This window comes from Bos javanicus, chromosome 16 (assembly GCF_032452875.1).
Source record: "Bos javanicus breed banteng chromosome 16, ARS-OSU_banteng_1.0, whole genome shotgun sequence".
Taxonomy (NCBI): domain Eukaryota; kingdom Metazoa; phylum Chordata; class Mammalia; order Artiodactyla; family Bovidae; genus Bos; species Bos javanicus.
In genome coordinates, this window is record NC_083883.1 from 77,462,386 (window position 1) to 77,481,152 (window position 18,767).

An 18,767-nucleotide genomic window follows, 5' to 3' on the forward strand; every position below is an offset into this window, starting at 1 on the left:
CATACTATATACATATCAAACAAAAGCATCTAATTATTATTTCTTATGAATTAAGAAAGGTATATACATTTTGCTTAAACTACAACAAAAATAACCATTGTTTAAAAACATATTGACATATTTGATTCTCTCTCTTGGCCATCACAGCTTTATGGTAGAAAGAGAAAGGTGGTTACTGCTGTCATTTTAAAGACAAACAAACAGGCTCAGAGGGTTTACCAGTAATACCAAAAAGCTAGAACTCCCAAGTTCTTCTAAATCCAATCTAACTTCAGAGTCCTGCCATCCTAGCTAGCATAAAACAGCAGTGAATGAAAACAGTGAATTAAAAGAGCAGATTCTCTTCTCACCAAAGAAACCACAGAGATAACACCCCTCCTCTGTGTACCTCTCATGGTTAAGAAGACCGAAAATAAAATGATCCCTCAACCCCGGGGGCCCCACTGACCACTCACCAACGATAAAGTCTGTTTGCCCAGACATCCATATAAATACTGTCATCTCTGTGTCATGACACGAACAAGGCTGAGAACACTGCTACTGAGAACTCAGGAACATACTGAATGCTCTTAAATAAAATTTGCTTAGAAAATATAAACTCATAAACTTTATGAAAACACCTTTAAAAAGAGATTGATATCAATGATTTAACAGAATTCTGCTTCAAAGTTAACTGCAAGACTTAAATCCTGACACAGTGGTTCTCAATCACATGCACAACTCGCCCTTTTTTTACTGGAGTATAACTGCTTTACAACGCTGAGTTTCTGCTGCACAGTGAAGGGAATCAGCTGGGTGTACACACGTATCCCCTCCCTCCTGAGCCTCCTTCCTGCCCACTCCCCCATCGCACCCTCTAGGTCATCACCGAGCACCGAGCTGAGCTCCCTGTGCTGCACAGCAGCTCTGCACTGGCTACCTACTTTACACGTGGTACCGTGCACTCCTTCAGCACTCACTCCAGATTCTTCAGCACTCACTCCAGAAAGTTAAACAGGCACGCAAATGAGTAAGAGTGATGGCATTACTGGGGTGGCCTTGGATTCGCTATAAACCTCAGCCACTCGCACACTGCAGTGCTTATTATCAGTGTACTCAGAACTCATAACCAACCGCACCATGCCCCTACCAATGGCACGTCCACTAAGACCCACACAGTCACATAGTATTACCCTGTCATGTATGGATGTGAGAGTTGGACTGTGAAGAAAGCTGAGCGCCGAAGAACTGATGCTTTTCAACTGTGGTGCTGTAGAAGACTCTTTGAGAGTCCCTTGGACTGCAAGGAGATCCAACCAGTCCATCCTAAAGGAGATCAGTCCTGGGTATTCATTGGAAGGACTGATGTTGAAGCTGAAACTCCAATACTTTGGCCACCTGATGCGAAGAGCTGATTCACTGGAAAAGACCCTGATGCTGGGAGGGATTGGGGGCAGGAGGAGAAGGGGACAACAGAGGATGAGATGGCTGGATGGCATCACCGACTCGATGGACATGAGTTTGGGTAAACTCCGGGAGTTGGTGATGGACAGGGTGGCCTGGCGTGCTGTAATTCATGGGGTCGCAAAGAGTCAGACACGACTGAGCAACTGAACTGAACTGAATCTCACCTCATCATCAGAAATTCAGAGACGTGGGCCCTTAGTTTAGTCCCATTCTAATCAGCTTCTAGTCTGTCAATATTAACTCTCAGAAGTTCAAAAATTTTACACATATATAGAATCCTTACTTTCCTGTTTAAATTAGTGAATGTTAAAAAAAAAAAAAAAAGCTGGAAGAAAGGTGTGTAAAGAACAGTCTCATTGTAACTTGCAAGGCCTGCTCAGTGTCTGTGGGTGCCACCAAGCCTTTACAGGACCGCCAGACTCAGTGCTGAATCTGTATTCTCCACCAAGCATCATCTTCAAAGTGAAACTAACTCGGCGACCCAAAACACTCTAGCACCTTCCATCCTCCGGGCACCTGACCCTCGCGCAGTGGGGGCCCGGGAGGCTTCCCTACCACCTTCCTCTCACATTCCTTTCTTCCACACAGATCACACGCATCAAAATAGGAGGGAAGTTCATCACGGACGTCTGATTTCTACTGAAGTGATCACACCTTTTTTCAAAGACTTCACGAACACGATACAGAACCAAGAGTGACTTACAGCCAAAGTTTACAAAGCACTTTCATGCCGTTTTCTATCGGACGCTCATAACGATTCTTGAGATACAAAGTGCAAACGTCTTATAACTATGAAGAGTGAAATCAACCGACGCTAAACAACTCTACCAAGTTATGAAGGTAATCAACAGCCAAGCCAGGACCAAAAGCATGTTCCACCCTTGTCCTCTGTCTCTCCACTGCATCACAGAGTCTGTGAGGTTTTATTCTGTTCTATCCATAGAAGGATTCCAGACTTTAGGTTTTTAGAAAATCATGTCATCAAACCCATTTACCCCTACTTACCTTGAGACAGAGATACAACTGGCTACTCACATTCAATCAAAGAGTAAGCATCAGTTTTATTTAGAGTGTGTATGCTGAGAGTTTCTGAAATCACCTTTCATGATATTCACCACCTGCCCCTCATGCACCATTGATGGAAATGTAAACTGGCGCAGCCAGTCTGGGAAACAGTATGGAGGTGCCTCGAAAAATTAAAGCTCGAACTACCGTAGGAAGAAAACAAAGACACTAATTAGAAAAGTTACACGCGCCTCTGTGTTCACTGCAGCATTATTTACAATAGCCAAGATACAGAAGCAACCCAAGTGCCCATCAACAGATGAAAGTGTTCACAGACAGACACACACACACACACCCCCAACCTGGGCCGCTCAGCCACAAAAAAGAATACTATCTCGTCATCTGTGACAACACGCATGGAGCTAGAGAGTATTACTGCTAAGTGAAAACACTCAGAGAGACAAGTACTGTACGATTTCACCTACAGGTGGGATCTAAAACACAAATGAACACGACAACCTGAGTTACAGAGAACACGTGTAGTGGGGGAGGTGAGTGGTAAGACCCAGGTGGTTAAGGGAGGGAGATTAAGGAGGTACGAACTTCCAGCTACAGTACAAGTGTGTCGTGGGTATGAAATGTACCCATGGGAACCCACAGGTACGTGGGGAACATAGTCAATAACCAGGTGATGCCTTTATAGGTGACATTATAACTGATTCATCCCGGTGACGATTCTGAAATGTACAGAAATAACAAATCACTACTGTGTGTAACAGAAACTAACACAGTGTTAGAGGTCAATTACACTTCAAAAATAAACAAATTCATTTTTTTAAAAAAGAGAGAGAGAGATCAGACTGTGGTTACCAGAGGGAGTGGGGGAAGAGAGAATGGGATAAAGACGGTCAAAAGGTATAAAACCCCAGTTAAAAACTCAGTCAGTGCTGGGGACGTAACATACGACGCGATCAAGTCCACTCACACAGCTGCATGTTGTAAAGCTGCTGAGAGTAAATCCTGAGAGTTTTCATCACAAGGGAAAAACGTCTTTTTCCTTCTTTAATTTTCACGTATAGGAGCTGACAGCTGTTCACGAAACCGGGGGCAGTCACTTCACGACGTACGTAGTCGTATCACTATGCTGCACAGCCCAAACCCGTACAGTGCTGTGTCTCCATCATATCCCAGCAAAACCGGAGGAAAAAGAAAACCCTACCCTATATTATGCTATTTTTATTTTCCAATCAAAGAAAGAAAGAAGTAATCTGGTTAAAGAAATACAATAACAATATTCACTCCTCTAAGAGCTTCCCTCGTCTCTCCACTAGAAAAAGAAACAGATGCCCAAAGGGCACCCTGCCCTTTGGGGTGGTGCCCAAAAAGATCAAAACTTTTTTCAAACAAAAAGTATTTCATGAAATGATTTTTTTAAACAATAAAAGGAATAAAGACTTTTTAAAAACCAAATAAATCAACACAAAATAATAAAAAAGCAAAGTACGATTAAAAGTAAAATTACAAACTGAAGAATTAACACAGTCCAAAGAATATAAAAATATTAAATGTCTCATAAATGAAAGAATAAACACCTAGTACAGCAAAAAGCAAAAGTGAAAGAGGTAAATACAAATTCCAGGATTTAACACCTCCGTGCAGATGGCAGCAGGCGGTAGAGGCAACCCGCAGGCCTCACTGGCCCCAGTTACTAAAGACCCAGAAGCAGGAACAGGGCCTCTGGCCCGTCCTCTGGCTGCAGAAGCTTTGACACCCCTGCCCTCTGGGCCGTGGACATCTGCGTGGGAGGAAGACAGCGCTCCAAGACCACGGAGCTCCACCTTACTCATCACCTCCTCCAACGCAGAGACTGAGCAAGAGTACCCGCCGTCCACTCTCCCCAGCCCCAGCTTTTAAATTAAGGGCTGCAACTCAGAATAAGAATCGCTAGGTCCCGTAACAACAGTAAATGAATAATTCTTGTGTTTTGACCAAATTAAATTCAGCCATACCTTAAAAAAGGCAAATTCTAGTTGTACTTCAAATTATATTCTAAAGTAAGTGCAAATCATACGTATTTCAGAGCTGACTCCCTGGAAAAGACCCGGATGCTGGCAAAGATTGAGGGCAGGAGGGAGAAGGGGGTGACAGAGGATGAGATGGTTGGATGGCATCACCGACTCAATGGACATGAGTTTGAGCAAACGCTGGGAGATGGTGGAAGACAGAAGAGCCTGGTGTGCTGCAGTCCATGGGGTTGTAAAAAGTCAGACATGACAGTGACTGAACAACAAGATGTGTAGGTTAAATCTGTCAAACATATTAAGTACAATACAAACCATACATTTCAAAGAATTACAATACCATGAAGATGTAAGCTCTAAACCATGGTAAATGTAACTTGGTCTTGCTGTGATGACTCAGAAGGCATTTCTGGTGTTCAGTGACCTCATTGCCAATACTCTGGCCACCATTTGAAGAAACTACAAGTCAAGTAGTGGTGTTATGATACAAGGTTTAAGGCAGAAAAGTTAACATGAAGGGCACCTCCATCTTCTTCCCATGCTTACCAAACACAAAATGATTACGTCAATTTCAATCATACCTGAGGGAAATAAATCAAAAACTTACCAAGAGATTCTATGAATCCCCAAACTGAGTAAACTCTAAGGAAGTGGATTTTATAATGGCCTTATAAAGAATTCTAGATAGCTACACCAGCCTCAATGACCAATGCAGAACAGTGCCAGGTACAAAGTATTGTACCACAGATCACTCATTTACATCCTCAACTGTCAAGCTATCAAATTATCAATACATATTTACAAATTAAAATGCTGGCTTTCAACTCGTATTCCAGTTTAATGCTTCCACCTTTTGAAATAAACATTGTTATGAAAAAACACAATAGTAACCACTGAAAACTTGGAAACTAGTATTTTCGTATGTGGTTTTTGGCTTAAAATGTCCTGTGTGACATGTCAAAACCTGTACACAGTAAACACAACCAATACATAACCTTGATGAACTTGTGTTGTCCCTTATTTTCAACAAAATTTTCTGCAGATACTTGTCATCAAAATCACACACTGCACAGCAAAACAACACCAGAACTTAGTTCTCATGTCCTCTCTAGTAATAAGAACACAATAAAAAGGGGAAAAGAAATATTTTCTAAAAATAAACTCATTGTTTATATTAAATAGAAAATACCATTTTAATTTATATAAAAGACTAACAATGACCAAGACCTTGAAAAAGATTCCCCAAATATCACATGACTTCCTCTTCCAAACATATCCAAGACACACTGGAATCTCAAAAAAAACAAAACTTCATAATTCTTCCTGAACCACGTCCATGTATTTTTAATGTGCAGACCTTGAGGACATTAACACACTTCTGAACTCACTGTGTTTCATTTTAGCCAATGTTTTCTGCACAAATTCATGCTGTTTCAAATAATTTTTAATTGAAATTAATAAAAAGTCTAAATTTTACCACTACTCAAGGGACAACATTTTAAAGGACTGGTTAATTTTCATTAATGATCATGAACACTAAACATATCTTTATGCTGGTGCAGCTTTGCTACCCAACCAAGACAAAATTATTTCTGAAATGACTAATTTCTGGACGCATACACGCCTGCAGAAGACCATCAGATGTACTAAACTGATAGCTCTATGCTTTATTTTCAGATTCAAATGATAAATAAGAAGGAACTGAAAGAGGAAAAGGCTCCACCTGATCTTTACCAGTTCTGCCTACTAAGACAGAGTTTGTGGTTTATCAACAGTTCTACAAAAAAAAAAAAATTTAAATAAAGCACATATTGCTTGTGAAGGTTAAAAAAAAAAATAGCCTTTCAAAGCTCTACACATTAAATTTTTTTAAGATTTAAGAAATATAAAATAGATGTTGGAAATACAGTAGAACCTTTTACTAACTTCACTGTGATAACAGAGTATAACTTAACACGCCACTATTGAACATCATCTGTATGATGACAACTTCCAAAAATCTGCAAGAGATCCAAAGACAGGCTTGTCCTTAAACACCTAAAATCCAGTGTTCACAGAGAGCAACAAAGACCAAGTTCAAGGTGGACTATAACTGCCATGAGGCAAATATCAAAAGGATAATTACTCAGCGACTTCTTTTTATATCTTTTACTTCTGTAGCTTCACTTCCACAAATTTCACCTGCTTGATAAAGTTGTTACATCCTTAAAGAAGATAAGATATTGATAGTAATACCTCTCAATACCTTTCACAGTTTTCATTCTTTTTCTTTAAAAGCCATCTTAGTACCTTAATGATAGTGCTTCAACAGTTGAACAAATAATCACTGAACAGATATTTAGGGTCAGACACTGTTTCAGGCTCTGAGTAAACAAAACTAAGCCCCACAAGCCCGTGCCTAGGCAGTTGACACCATAGCTGAGAGACTGCTTCTTAATCAGCTTCCTTAGTCACAAGTATTTAGACCAAAAGCAATATATTCTTTACTCTTAATTAGTCACAAGATTCTGAATATGAAGTACAACTACCTTTGGAACGAGATAACTGCCTGGAACCCAACTGAGAGCTGATGAGACATGTGGCTGTCTCCCCTCCATCACCTGAGGACCCCCCAGGCCCCCCAGCCCCACTGCACAGCGCTCAGGGACCTGCCCTCCCCACATTGGGCGTGGACACTGCAGAGCAGACCACAGCCCTGACACCACCACAGTCCCTGACCTGAAACTGACATCCTGTGAGAATGCCATCTTCTCAACTGCTCTGCCTCTGTGCTCGGCACATAACTGGCGCTCAGAAACACGCGCTCAATGAATGAAAGAAGACTGAGAATCTCCTCTGACATTCACACTCTTCTTGCCATTTTCGTCTTTTGACTGATCCCTGTTAAAAGATGCTAACGTAGTATCACAACAACTCTGGTCTAGCCTAGCATAGGGGATGTTCTCAACAGGCGGCTTTCTCAAACTGCTGCAGAAAAGGTCAAAGCTATTAGAAAATGCTGATTATTTTAGGGGCAGCACAGCCTAATGGTTCGAGAATCAGAAACAGATTCAAGTCGCAGTCCCACCTCTGGGAGCTGTGTTACTTAACCTTTCTGAGATTCCATATCCTCATCTTTATGAAAATAACAATCCCCACTTCATGTGGCTGTACTAAAGAGGATATGTAGACTCTTTCCCAGAAAAGGCAATGGCACCCCACTCCAGCACTCTTGCCTGGAAAATTCCACGGACGGAGGAGCCTGGTGGGCCGCAGTCCATGGGGTCGCTAAGAGTCGGACAAGACTGAGCGACTTCACTTTCACTTTTCACTTTCATGCACTGGAGAAGGAAATGGCAACCCACTCCAGTGTTCTTGCCTGGAGAATCCCAGGGATGGGGGAGCCTCATTGGCTGCCGTCTATGGGGTCACACAGAGTTGGACACGACTGAAGCGACTCAGAAGCAGCAACAGCAGCAGACTCTTTCCACAGCTACTGACACACTGTTAAACATTAGTTTTATTTCTATTTCTGTAATACATCTAACTGGAGGCCTAATCAGAGAAAATAAATTGGTAAATTAGGTGCTGTAACCATGCCATCACTTTATTTCATTAACTGGGAAGTTACAAACCAAAAAAAAAAAAAAAAGTCTTCATGAAATTCACTCTAAATATACTTACACACATATTAAAGCTGTTAACCACAAACTACAAACGGAGTATCACTATAAACCGGGAAAATGAGAAAACCCAACCGACAGAGGTATACTTGATCCTCAGTTCAGAGATCTTTGCACCACAGCAAGTTTGCATCATTCTAATTAATTCAGGTGTACCCGGCTTTCTTTAAAATTAAAATGCTCCCCTGAGGGCTGTCTATCAGGTGTTCACACCTCACTGTGAATTACTTTCATCAGATAAATACATTAAGTAACACCACCTACTGAAAGCAACTGTGATTTGAGGAATGGTGAGCCAGGTCCGTAGGGCAGGGGAGGGCTGTGCCGGGCTAGCTGGCCAGGGTCTCCGTGCACTCACGGGGCAGCACGACGACGAGGCACACACCTGGAGAGCTCCCAGGGTCAGAAAAGCCATTAAAGTGATGCCCTTTACGGACACTTCCAGGTCCCTGATTCTACGTTCTCTGGTGAAGTGTGCCCAGAGAACCCAGAGCCTGAAACAGTGTCTGACCCCAAGGATCTGTTCAGTGAACATTTGTTCAACTGTTGAAGCACCATTATTAAGGTATTAAGATGGCTTTTAAAGAAAAAGAATGAAAATTGAGAAGCGTACTGAGGTATTACTATTAAAACCTTTTCTTCTTTAAGAATGTAACAACTTTTATCAAGCAGGTGAAATTTGTGGAAGTGAAGCTACATTAGTAAAAGATATAAAAAGAAGTCGCTGAGTAATAATCCTTTTGATTAAAGCTGCAAAATTAAACAACATGTGAATAAATAAAAGCACCTAATGAGGCAAGTTACAATCAGAAAACGAGCTCTGCAGCATCCCTATCAGAGTGAGAATCGATAAACGCTGAGCCCTGAAGATGACTCGCTTCCTACCCTCCAGGCAGCTGCGGGGAGGAGGGGGTGATCTCAGAGCCAAAGAGAAAAGTGCAACTGTTCTCAACTACGTTCCAGGTAGAACCGAAGGGTCTGTCTCGGAGGTGCGCCCCTGAAGAGCCACAGGAAACTCTGCCCCTGGTTAGCAGCTATGAGAAAACAAGCACTGCTTTCTGCTCCAACATGGGGTACGCTGTCGGAGCTCTCACTGAAGATTTGCTCTAATTCATCCTGGTGCGCCTGGGGTGAGAGAAACTCAAGAATTCCTTAACCAACACGAAGCTGGAGCAGAAAAGCATCGTAACTGCATTTTACTCACAGATTTTGTTTTCCCCCCACTTCAGGCAACATGTAAATCTCCTAGACCATCTTATGTATGATTCACCAAAGTTCTACTCTCTAAATGCCAGGGTTTTCTGGGGTTTTCAGCGTGTGTGGAGGGGTATCAATGGGCTTCAAGGTGGCCTCCACAAACACACATACACGGCACGTGTTCCAGTAAATCCTGTGATGGGAGGCAGGGGCAGAGTGGATGTAGGGCCTGAATCGGGGAGGGGGGTGGGTGCCTGAGTACAGGAACCCCAAACAGCCCCGCCCCAGGCAGAGGGTGACAGGTTAGTAATGTCCCCGCAGGGCTACCCTGGTGGCTCAGTGGTGAGTCTGCCTGCTGATGCAGGAGACGGGGGTTCGATCCCTGGTCCAGGGAGATCCCACACGCTGCAGGGCAACTAGGCCCGGGCACCACAATCGCTGAGCTTGTGCTCTGGAGCCTGGGGACCATAACTCCTAAAGTCCGCACACCCGAGACCCGTGCGTCACAACGAGAGGCCACCACGGCGAGCGGCCGCCAGAGAGTAGCCCCCGCGCGTCACAACGAGAGGAAGCCCACTCGCAGCAACAGAGACCCAGGGCGGCCAAAAATAACTACATGAATCTAAAAATTAATAACGTCCTCGCTGCTGCCCACCAGCCAGCACGCACTGAGGGTCACGTCCACAAGCGCGGCCTCTGTGCACTCACTGGACCAACATTAATCTGACCAACAGTCAGACACTGCGCTCAGACCACTTTCTGTTGTGCATTCTGTAAATGCTAAACACGCCAGCGGCTGCACTACACTGTTCCTTAAGAATACAGTCGCTGGGTCACTCGGCTGGTACTCGAAGAGGTCACTCGGAGCAGGGCAAGCAGACGCTAAGACCTGTCTGCGTGTCTCTGCATTACTATCTTAGATGTACCCGAAGAACAGATGTACCTGAAGGCAGAAGCAAAATGTTATGAATCTGTGTAAACAGTATCCCTCAAGGCAAAAACCTATCAAATGCAAAAGGGAGCTCAGCAGGACACAGTCAGGATTCTTTGGCCTATGGTTGTGATTTTAAAAACAGGAGACAGTTAGGACTATTCACATGAGCTGGAGATCAAAGGACGGAGCATCTGATACTGACTGGGCTGGAGAAACTGATAAAAGTGGAAAGTTGGTGGCAAGGTGGGATCTGCTCCTAAGAGAAGTTACTCTCTCTGGCTAAAGAGAATGGCATAAAGAAGACAAGGTCTGCTAAAAGATGCACGGAAAACCACCAATAAATAAAAATGTTAGCGCAAAGATTCACTAAACATGGACATGGAAATCCTAAGAGTGGTGCAGTGTGAATACCACAAGGGCAAGGCTCAGTAAGCATTGTGGAGTCACACCTCATTCATTAACTTCCCAGAAGACACTGTATTCCTGCTTAAAAAAAGTACCTGTGCCACACAGTTTATACTCCAGAACTAAAGAGCCTCTTGACAGTGAAAGAGAAGAGGGGAAAACTTGCTTAAAACTCAACATTCAGAAAACTAAGATCATGGCATCTGGTCCCATCACTTCATGGCAAACAGACGGGGAAACAACGGAAACAGACTTTATTTTTCTGGGCTCCAAAATCACTGCAGATGGTGATTGCAGCCATGAAATTAAAAGATGCTTACTCCTTGGAAGGAAAGTTATGACCAGCCTAGATAGCATATTCAAAAGCAGAGACATTACTGTGCCAACAAAGGTCCGTCCAGTCAAGGCTATGGTTTTCCCAGTAGTCATGTATGGATGTGAGAGTTGGACTATAAAGAAAGCTGAGTGCCAAAGAGTTGATGCTTTTGAAGTATGGTGTTGGAGAAGACTCTTGAGAGTCCCTTGGACTGCAAGGAGACCCAACCAGTCCATCTTAAAGGAAATCAGTCCTGAATATTCATTGGAAGGACTAATGCTGAAGCTGAAACTCCAATCCTTTGGCCACCTGATGTGAAGAACTGACCCATTTGAAAAGACCCTGATGCTGGGAAAGATTGAAGGCGGGAAGAGAAGGGGACGACAGAGGATGAGATGGTTGGATGGCATCACCAACTCAATGGACATGAGTTTGAGCAAGCTCCAGGAGCTGGAGATGGACAGGGAGGCCTGGTGTACTGCAGTCCATGGGGTTGCAAAGAGTTGGACACGACTGAGCGATTGAACTAAACTGAACTGACTTCCCTGTGCGAAGCTACTACACATGAGAGCCAACAGGGACACTAGATTTAAATACGTAGTGAGAAGTGAGAAAGTGTTAGTCACTCAGTTGTGTCCAACTCTTTTGCAACCCCATGCACTGCAGCCCGCAGGGCTCCTCCGTCCACGGGATTCTCCAGCAAGAATACCGGAGTGGGTTGCCATGCCCTTGCACAGGGCATCTTCCCAACCCAGGGGTCGAACCCAGGGCTCCCACATTGCAGGCGGATTCTAAAATATCTACATGTGATCAAATCTACTAAAAACCAATAGACTGAAATAGAGACTCTGGAGCCAGGCTGCTCTGGGCAAGTTACTTCATCTCTGCCCGCGGGGTTTTTTATCGAGTATGCAGGACTGGCTGTCGGTGACTCAGGCGCCACACAAGTAGGGGCCACGGCTCCTGCCCCTGTGGGTGCGGGGCCAAGAGCACAGAACAGAAAGCAGGGGCGTGGGGCCGCTGCCCAAAGGGAAACCCCCGGAGGAGGCGTCTCGCGCCCTCCTCCGGCAAGAGCCGCTCTTCAGTTCCCTGAATCTTCCTGGGGAAAGCAGAGGTAGCAAGCCTCCAGTAAGTTCCGCAGTGAGAACTGCAGGCAGCCCGTTCCTGCTGGCTGAGCCTCCCTGACGGCTGGAAGCGAGAAAAAGACGGTGGAACAGGCGTGATGACGGCGGCCAGCTTGGAGGTCTAATGGGAAGAGCACCGAGAGCTAGATGCCAGCACCTGGCTCTATGGGGGTGGGGCAGAAGCTACCAGAGGCGCTGCCCTGCCCAGAAAGCAGCCACGCGGAGACACCCCGGCCACTGGCCGGACGCCCCCGGCACCCACCCTCCAACACAAGAGAACGCACCAGGGACACACGGACCTGCTCACAGCAGTACTGAACGCCCTGTCACATGTGACGGGTGCTTTCCAAAAACTCATGCAATGCCCTTGAAACAAGTCCAAACAGGTGAGAGGAAGACTGTCCCTCACCAGGGCCAGCCGTTATCAGCTACATCTCAACAATGCCATTTCTTTTTTTTTTTTTTTTTTTGAGACTATTTATTTATCTGGGCTTCCCTGGTGGCTCAGCAGCAAAGAATCCACCTGCCAATGCAGGAGACAATGGTTTGATCCCTGGGTTGGGAAGATCCCCTGGAGAAGGAAATGGCAGCCTGCTCCAGTACTCTTGCCTGAGAAATCCTATGGACAGAGGGACCTGGTGGGCTACAGTCCACAGGGTCGCAAAGAGTGGGACGTGACTTAGCAACAAAACAACAACAAAAAAGTACGTATTTATTTGTCTTGGTCCTGCCCCAAGACATGTGGGAATCTCAGCCCCCCAACCAGGAATCAAACCCGTGTCCCCTGCACTATCAGCTCAGAGTCTTACCCACAGGAACTGCTAGGGAAGTCCCCTACGATGCCACTTCAAATCTCTACCTACATCCTAGTTACCGAGGATCTGCCTCTGAAGACATTTATGATCTAAATCATTCAGGACAAATAAAGGAAGTTAAAACTTCTCTATTAAAAAGTAAACAAGAAACATGCCAAATACCTTAATTATCAATCTTAGCATAAACCAAGTTTACCCTAACCATCGTACTTCCTACTGGATCAAATAGATAGTCATCAAAAAATACACCAATATACTGAGAAATAACAACTCATTCAAAAAATAAACCAATGTTTTAAGAAAGGCAAAGAGCACTTTAATTGATTTCCATTCTCCTCTTCCCTGCTAGTTGTTTAGTGTGTCATTCATGATGATCTTGTCATTCCACCCCTACCCCCACCGATGGCTACTTTAGGATCGGTCAGCCCCAAGCCCACTTGGGCCACTGGGACCCAACGTTCTGGGGATGTGGGGAAAGAAACTACCCCCATTAGGACCATGACAAGGCAGTGTCTGCCATCCCCAGAGTTATAAACAAGAAGCAGGGTTCCTGCCTGTCTGAGAGCCACGCTACCACCACAAGGAACCTAAGTCTCCCAGTGGCTGCACTCCTGTGAGTGGCGAGCCCAGAGGCAGAAAGAGCCGAGGTCTCTGGTGACCTACTTCTAAACTTCCTTTTATGAAATATTAAGTTTCCTTATTATTTAAATTGGTTTCATGTTGTACCCTAAAACATCATAATTTACACATTTTGTTTTACATGTCCATTAGAACATAAGAATGTCGTCCATGTTCATGTAAATGTTAGCAAAAAAGTGTTCTATTTTAAATAAACTGATGCCCATATGAGACTCATTAAATACATAGCTCTCACTGACAGTTAAATAAAAATATCCGAATAACTTTCTGGAGTAATTTCTGGACATTTTGCCCTTCAATAATTATCAATAAGACAGAAAACTATTTTTAAAACATTTATAAACATCAAACTCTCAATCTGACATAAAACTTTTGTTATTTGGTAGTGTTACTTTTTAGAGCACAAAAAGGGTAACTCTTAGACCCTAAAATATTAGTCAAGTTCACAGTGTTTAAGTCACAATCAAAAAAGAACTGATGCTAATGCTTTTTACATAATTAAGTTTAGCTTTTTAAAAAAAATCTTTAGACTTTGCTGCCAGTGAGCTATTTTAATGGAATACGTGGGTAGGACAGATTAACTGCAACCTACAGAGAAGCCAAACATGTTTATTTTAACCACTTATAATATTTTCAACTTCATCGTGCTACATAAACAGTTAAAATACAAAGATGTTTCCGATGAGCAGTGATTTAAACAACGAAACCAAAAGAGCAAGAAGGTAATAAAAGAAGGGCAGAAGTAGAAGATGCCTACTGAAAAGGCTAGCTCCTAAAAAAAACAGATAAAGGCAGAGAGAGGAGGTAAGGAGTAGACCACTCGGGACCCCCCCAACACAGGCATGGAGCTGGTGTTCCACGAGGCAGGCCCATCCTTTCGTCAGGAATCAGCATGCATTCAAAATGGCAGAGAAACCCACGCTGCCCAAAGGAATTTAGCCTGTTCTACAAACACGGCAGGTCAGCATTATTTCACACACCTTAGCTGATGTTATGGTAGATATTGTGAAGACTTATTCCTATCATAAATACACTACAGAATACATTTAAATTGGAGCTGAAAAAAAAAAACAAAAACGTATCCATTGGACTCTTCAAAGAGAACGTATTTGGACCTGGAAAGACCGTAAGCAGACTAATACACACAGGAAAACAAAAGATAACCTCTTCAACCGGAGAAAGCTCACGTACAACCTAGGATCTCTCCTTGCCTGGGGGACAAACCTGACCACAGCTGTGGCTCAAGCAGGCCTGAGTGGGGCAGGCAGGGCCACTGGAGCCAGGAACAGGCCTGCCTTCCTACCTAAAATTAGCCCTGCCCACCTTACCGCAGCTGGGCTGGGCACGTCTATTTTAAGGTGCGTGACTCCAGATTGCTTAGGAGCATGTAATTGCCGGCCAATTTGGGGAGCTGCGAGTGTGGAGAGACTTCCCAGCCAGCCTCAAGGGTGGACAACCAGTCTGGACAAAAGTCTCACACTGAATCATCATGCTATCTGGGGTCTAAGTACACAGGTGGTGAAGTCATACACGGGAGAGATCCATGAAAGACACAACACAGGGACAGAAGGCAGAGAAGACGAGCAAGAAGAGACAGCGCCTCCTCTCATCCACCAGCCCTCCCCCACCACCCAGCACACACACACACCCCCCACAAAAGTAGGGAGGAAACCAACAACAGGCATGATCCTGAGGTGTCCTCATCATCTCGGGAAATTATGATGTAGCAACTGACAGCTGAAACCCCTTCCAGGTAACGCCACAGGGCCGTTTACCGCCCTCTGAAAGCCCCTGGCTCCCGGAGTAAAGCCCGCAGAGAGGGCTGCCCAGTCCACATTCCACGTCTGGGGAACTTGAGATGGGAACTGGTATGGCTCCTGCTTGTACCAGTGAGAAAATTTTCACCAGCGTTTTAAACAGGAGCTGAATTTTCAAGAAGGAATGGAAGAATATCCCCGTAAGTAACAATAACATCATCAACAAAGTTGTGAGTTACACGGCACTAACACACTCCTGAAATTTAAGCTACACAGATAGCATTCCTGATTCCTACCACCTTAGAGCTAAAACTCAGCCTCTATTTTCCGACTGGAACTTGAGACACCAGACACAGAAGGTATATTTAATACAAGTCCTGTCCTGATACCACTGCATTCCACCTGTCTACACCCTAAGCGTTTCTTCTGAACTAGCAAAACACACGTACCTTCATTTTCAGAGGCATGACATTTCACTTTCAATACCAAGTCAAAGGTCCTTTCTGGATTTTCCCTGAAAGAAAAAGAACTTTGTTAGTATTTCTTTCCTATGACAAAGTTTATATTCTCTTAATTCTAATAGTTAATCTTGTTTTTGTCTCAATAGATTCCATGTAACGATATGACCAGGCTTCCCAGGTGGCTTTGTGGTCAAGAAGCCACCTGCCAATTCAAGTGAGACCCAGGTTCAATCCTTGGGTCGGGAAGATCCCCCAGATAAGGAAATAGCAACCTACTCCAGTATTTCTGCCTGGGAAATCCCATGGACAGACGAGCCTGGCGGGCTACAGTCCATGGGGTCACAAATGAGTGGGATGCAACTTAGCGACTAAACAAAAATAAACTACATGATCACAAAGGAGAAGAAATAAAGTGTTTTCCTGGTTCAGCAACTTAAGCGCACTGAGGCTAACAGTTCAGAGACTTCGGGAAAACATTTAACTTCTCAGTCTGCTTTCTCACCTAGAAAGTACCTTGTTAGGGTCACAGAACAACTGTGAGGATTACAAATCACATAATACATGTGGAAGTACTTTATAAAGTATTAAGTGCTATATAAATAGAAAGCATTGCCTTTATCTTATCAAACCAAAATTGAAAAGCCAGAACGTTCCTAACAGGCGCTACCTTTCCCCACCAGCAGAGTTTAATGGCAGGTTCTCTGGCTTTTATCAAAGGACTTGCAATATAGACACAACGGAATGACTGGTTCCAGCTGCCACGTTCTAGAGCACCATGAAACACTCATAATGGTCCTTAAAAGTGGAACTTTGCGTATACTGTCTTGAGACAGAATTACAGTAGGGAAGCACGCTTTAAGTGCCAAACTATACATAGCCTCCGAGGCCAACCCAAAAAGATAACGTCAACTATCTGGGAAAACTGGACTCCTATTTCAATATTGGAGTTGATCACTAAGAACAGTAAGGTTTTGCTTCATTCAGAAGTTACCAACATTCACTAAATGCTCACACATTCAAGGTATACTTTGTTAATTTCAAGAAGTGAATGGAAATCTACTGAGACATCTTCTTTAGAAACACTGTGTTCTTTTTAACACAGTTCTGTTTTAATCTCTTTCTGCCAGAAGATAAAAGATCAAGCAACATCTGACACCACAAACTCCATGTGACCAAAGTGTTAATGTATTTATTATTTCTGCCACTGGAGTCCTTGGTTGTCTGTGCACTGGCTGTTTTTAATCATGCATTTCCTTCAAGAAACTAACAGCTATGTTGGCTTCTAAGCAAGCGCTCTATTTTTTAAAATTTATTACAAGAATCTAGAAACAGAGAAATTGGCAAGCCATATAAATTACTCTGCAAATTCCTCAGCCGTCCCACTATTAAGTTGCTTCAATGAGAATAATCTGAACTCAGGTGAGCCTCCCTCCTAATCCAGTTAATGTCAAAAGATACACTTTTTTAAGTCCCATACCTAGCACCCTCCCCCAATACATCAAACACTGAAGAAAATTATTTTCCTATTTTCCTAAGTCTTTAGAACCTCTCTTAAGTGTAAATACAAAATACTCTGTAACACTGGGAAATGATAAAGGCTTTTAACGCTAAAAGAAATATATACACGATATTCATGAACTCGGGTAGGTGGGGTGGGGGTTGGTTTAAGAGGGTGTCAAAGGAAGAAAGAAGGAATTTTTTGCAAAGTAAGTTTCCGGAGGAAAACATAAAACTCCTGCCCCTAAGATAACTGAAAGAACACCACCACACTGTTCAGATGGCTTTTTGCTTGCTCAAGGTCCTGAAGAAAAGCCCAAGGGGCACCCAAGGGTGCTGCTGACCACACGGAAAACACGCCCTCCGCGAGCCCCTTCTGCCGGCGCCGGTATTCCACGCCCGGGGCACCTTTCTGCCCTGAGAAGGGGCCGGAGGAGGGAGACCCGGGGCCGCCGGTAAACACCCTGGAAGCGCGCCGGGAGGGCAGTCACGCCCGAGCCGCCTGCCCGCCCGGCGCGCGGCGGGGGGAACCGGCCTCACGTCCGCCTGCCGCCCGGGACCCTCAGCGCCGCGCCGGCGCCCAGGCCTCCGCCCGGGCCGCGCGCCCCCCGCCGCCCGCAGGCCCGCGGCCTAGGCCGCCCAGGGGAGCCGGGGTTGGGGGGCCGGGGTCCGCGGAGGGGCCCCCCGCTCGCCCCCGCGCGCACTCACTTGGTCCTGCAGTCCATGGCTACATGTCGCGGGGCGCGCCCGCCCGCCGGCCGCCGCGGGAACGGCTGCGCGCAGCGCGGCGGCCCGGCCCGGCGGAGAGGCCGCGCCCCGCCCCGCGCCTCTGTGACAGCGCGGCCGCCGCCCCCGCCCCCGGCCCGGCCGCCCCGCGCTCCCTGCACCGCCCGCGAACCAGGAAGTGGGCGCGCGGCGCCGGCGCGGGGCCGCCTCACCTGGGCCGCGCGGGCGCAAGCGGGCCTGCCCGAGGGCTCGCTGCGCGCCCGACCGCCAGCTGCTCGGGCGGCCTGGGCGCCGGACGGCCGCGGGTGCCCCCGGAGCCGGCCTGGGCTCGGGGAGGGGGCGCTCAGGGCCGCCGACCCCCGCCCCGGAAAGCCAAGTACCCGACAGGGCACCCGGACCCCGCGGTGCGCGCCGCGTGCGCCCCCGGAGCCGGCCCAGGCTCGGGGGAGGGGGAGGGGGAGGGGGAGGGGGCTGGGGGATTGCGGTTCAGGGCCGTGCCCCCGGGGGTGGGGGTGCTCAGGGCCGCCCCCGCCCCGCCCCGGAAAGCCAACTACCCGACAGGGCACCTGCACCCCGCGGTGCGCGCCGCCCCGCGCGCGCCCCGCGTCCGAGCAACCGTTAACCCTTGGTGTATGTGGAGCGCCGCGTGGCTTTCAGGCTGCACATCCAGATCGCCAGGCGCCGCGCTCGGCCCCTGGCCTCCCTGCCACTGGGCCTGGGTACCTCCTAGGGGATCCAGAGCCGCCCCCTCCTAAGTCAGGA

The 18,767-nt window shown here is 46.0% G+C and overlaps 1 protein-coding gene across 7 annotated transcripts in view; it reads right to left on the reverse strand.

Annotated features, from left to right (window-relative positions):
• DENND1B (DENN domain containing 1B) overlaps window positions 1-18,303 on the reverse strand; it is a 268,899-nt gene extending 250,596 nt beyond the window's left edge. For 4 of the 7 annotated variants that reach the window (XM_061383690.1, XM_061383693.1, XM_061383688.1 and 1 more), the window contains exons 1-2: window positions 17,988-18,093; window positions 15,771-15,835 (exon numbers count right to left, since the gene is read on the reverse strand). In XM_061383690.1, the coding sequence (XP_061239674.1) occupies window positions 15,771-15,835; window positions 17,988-18,004 (82 nt within the window). In that variant the 5' untranslated portion in view covers window positions 18,005-18,093. Of the gene's footprint in view, window positions 1-15,770; window positions 15,836-17,987; window positions 18,094-18,217 lie in introns of those variants that run through there. The other 3 variants (XM_061383691.1, XM_061383694.1, XM_061383692.1) reach the window with 2 other exon arrangements.
• Window positions 18,304-18,767: the final 464 nt, after the last annotated feature.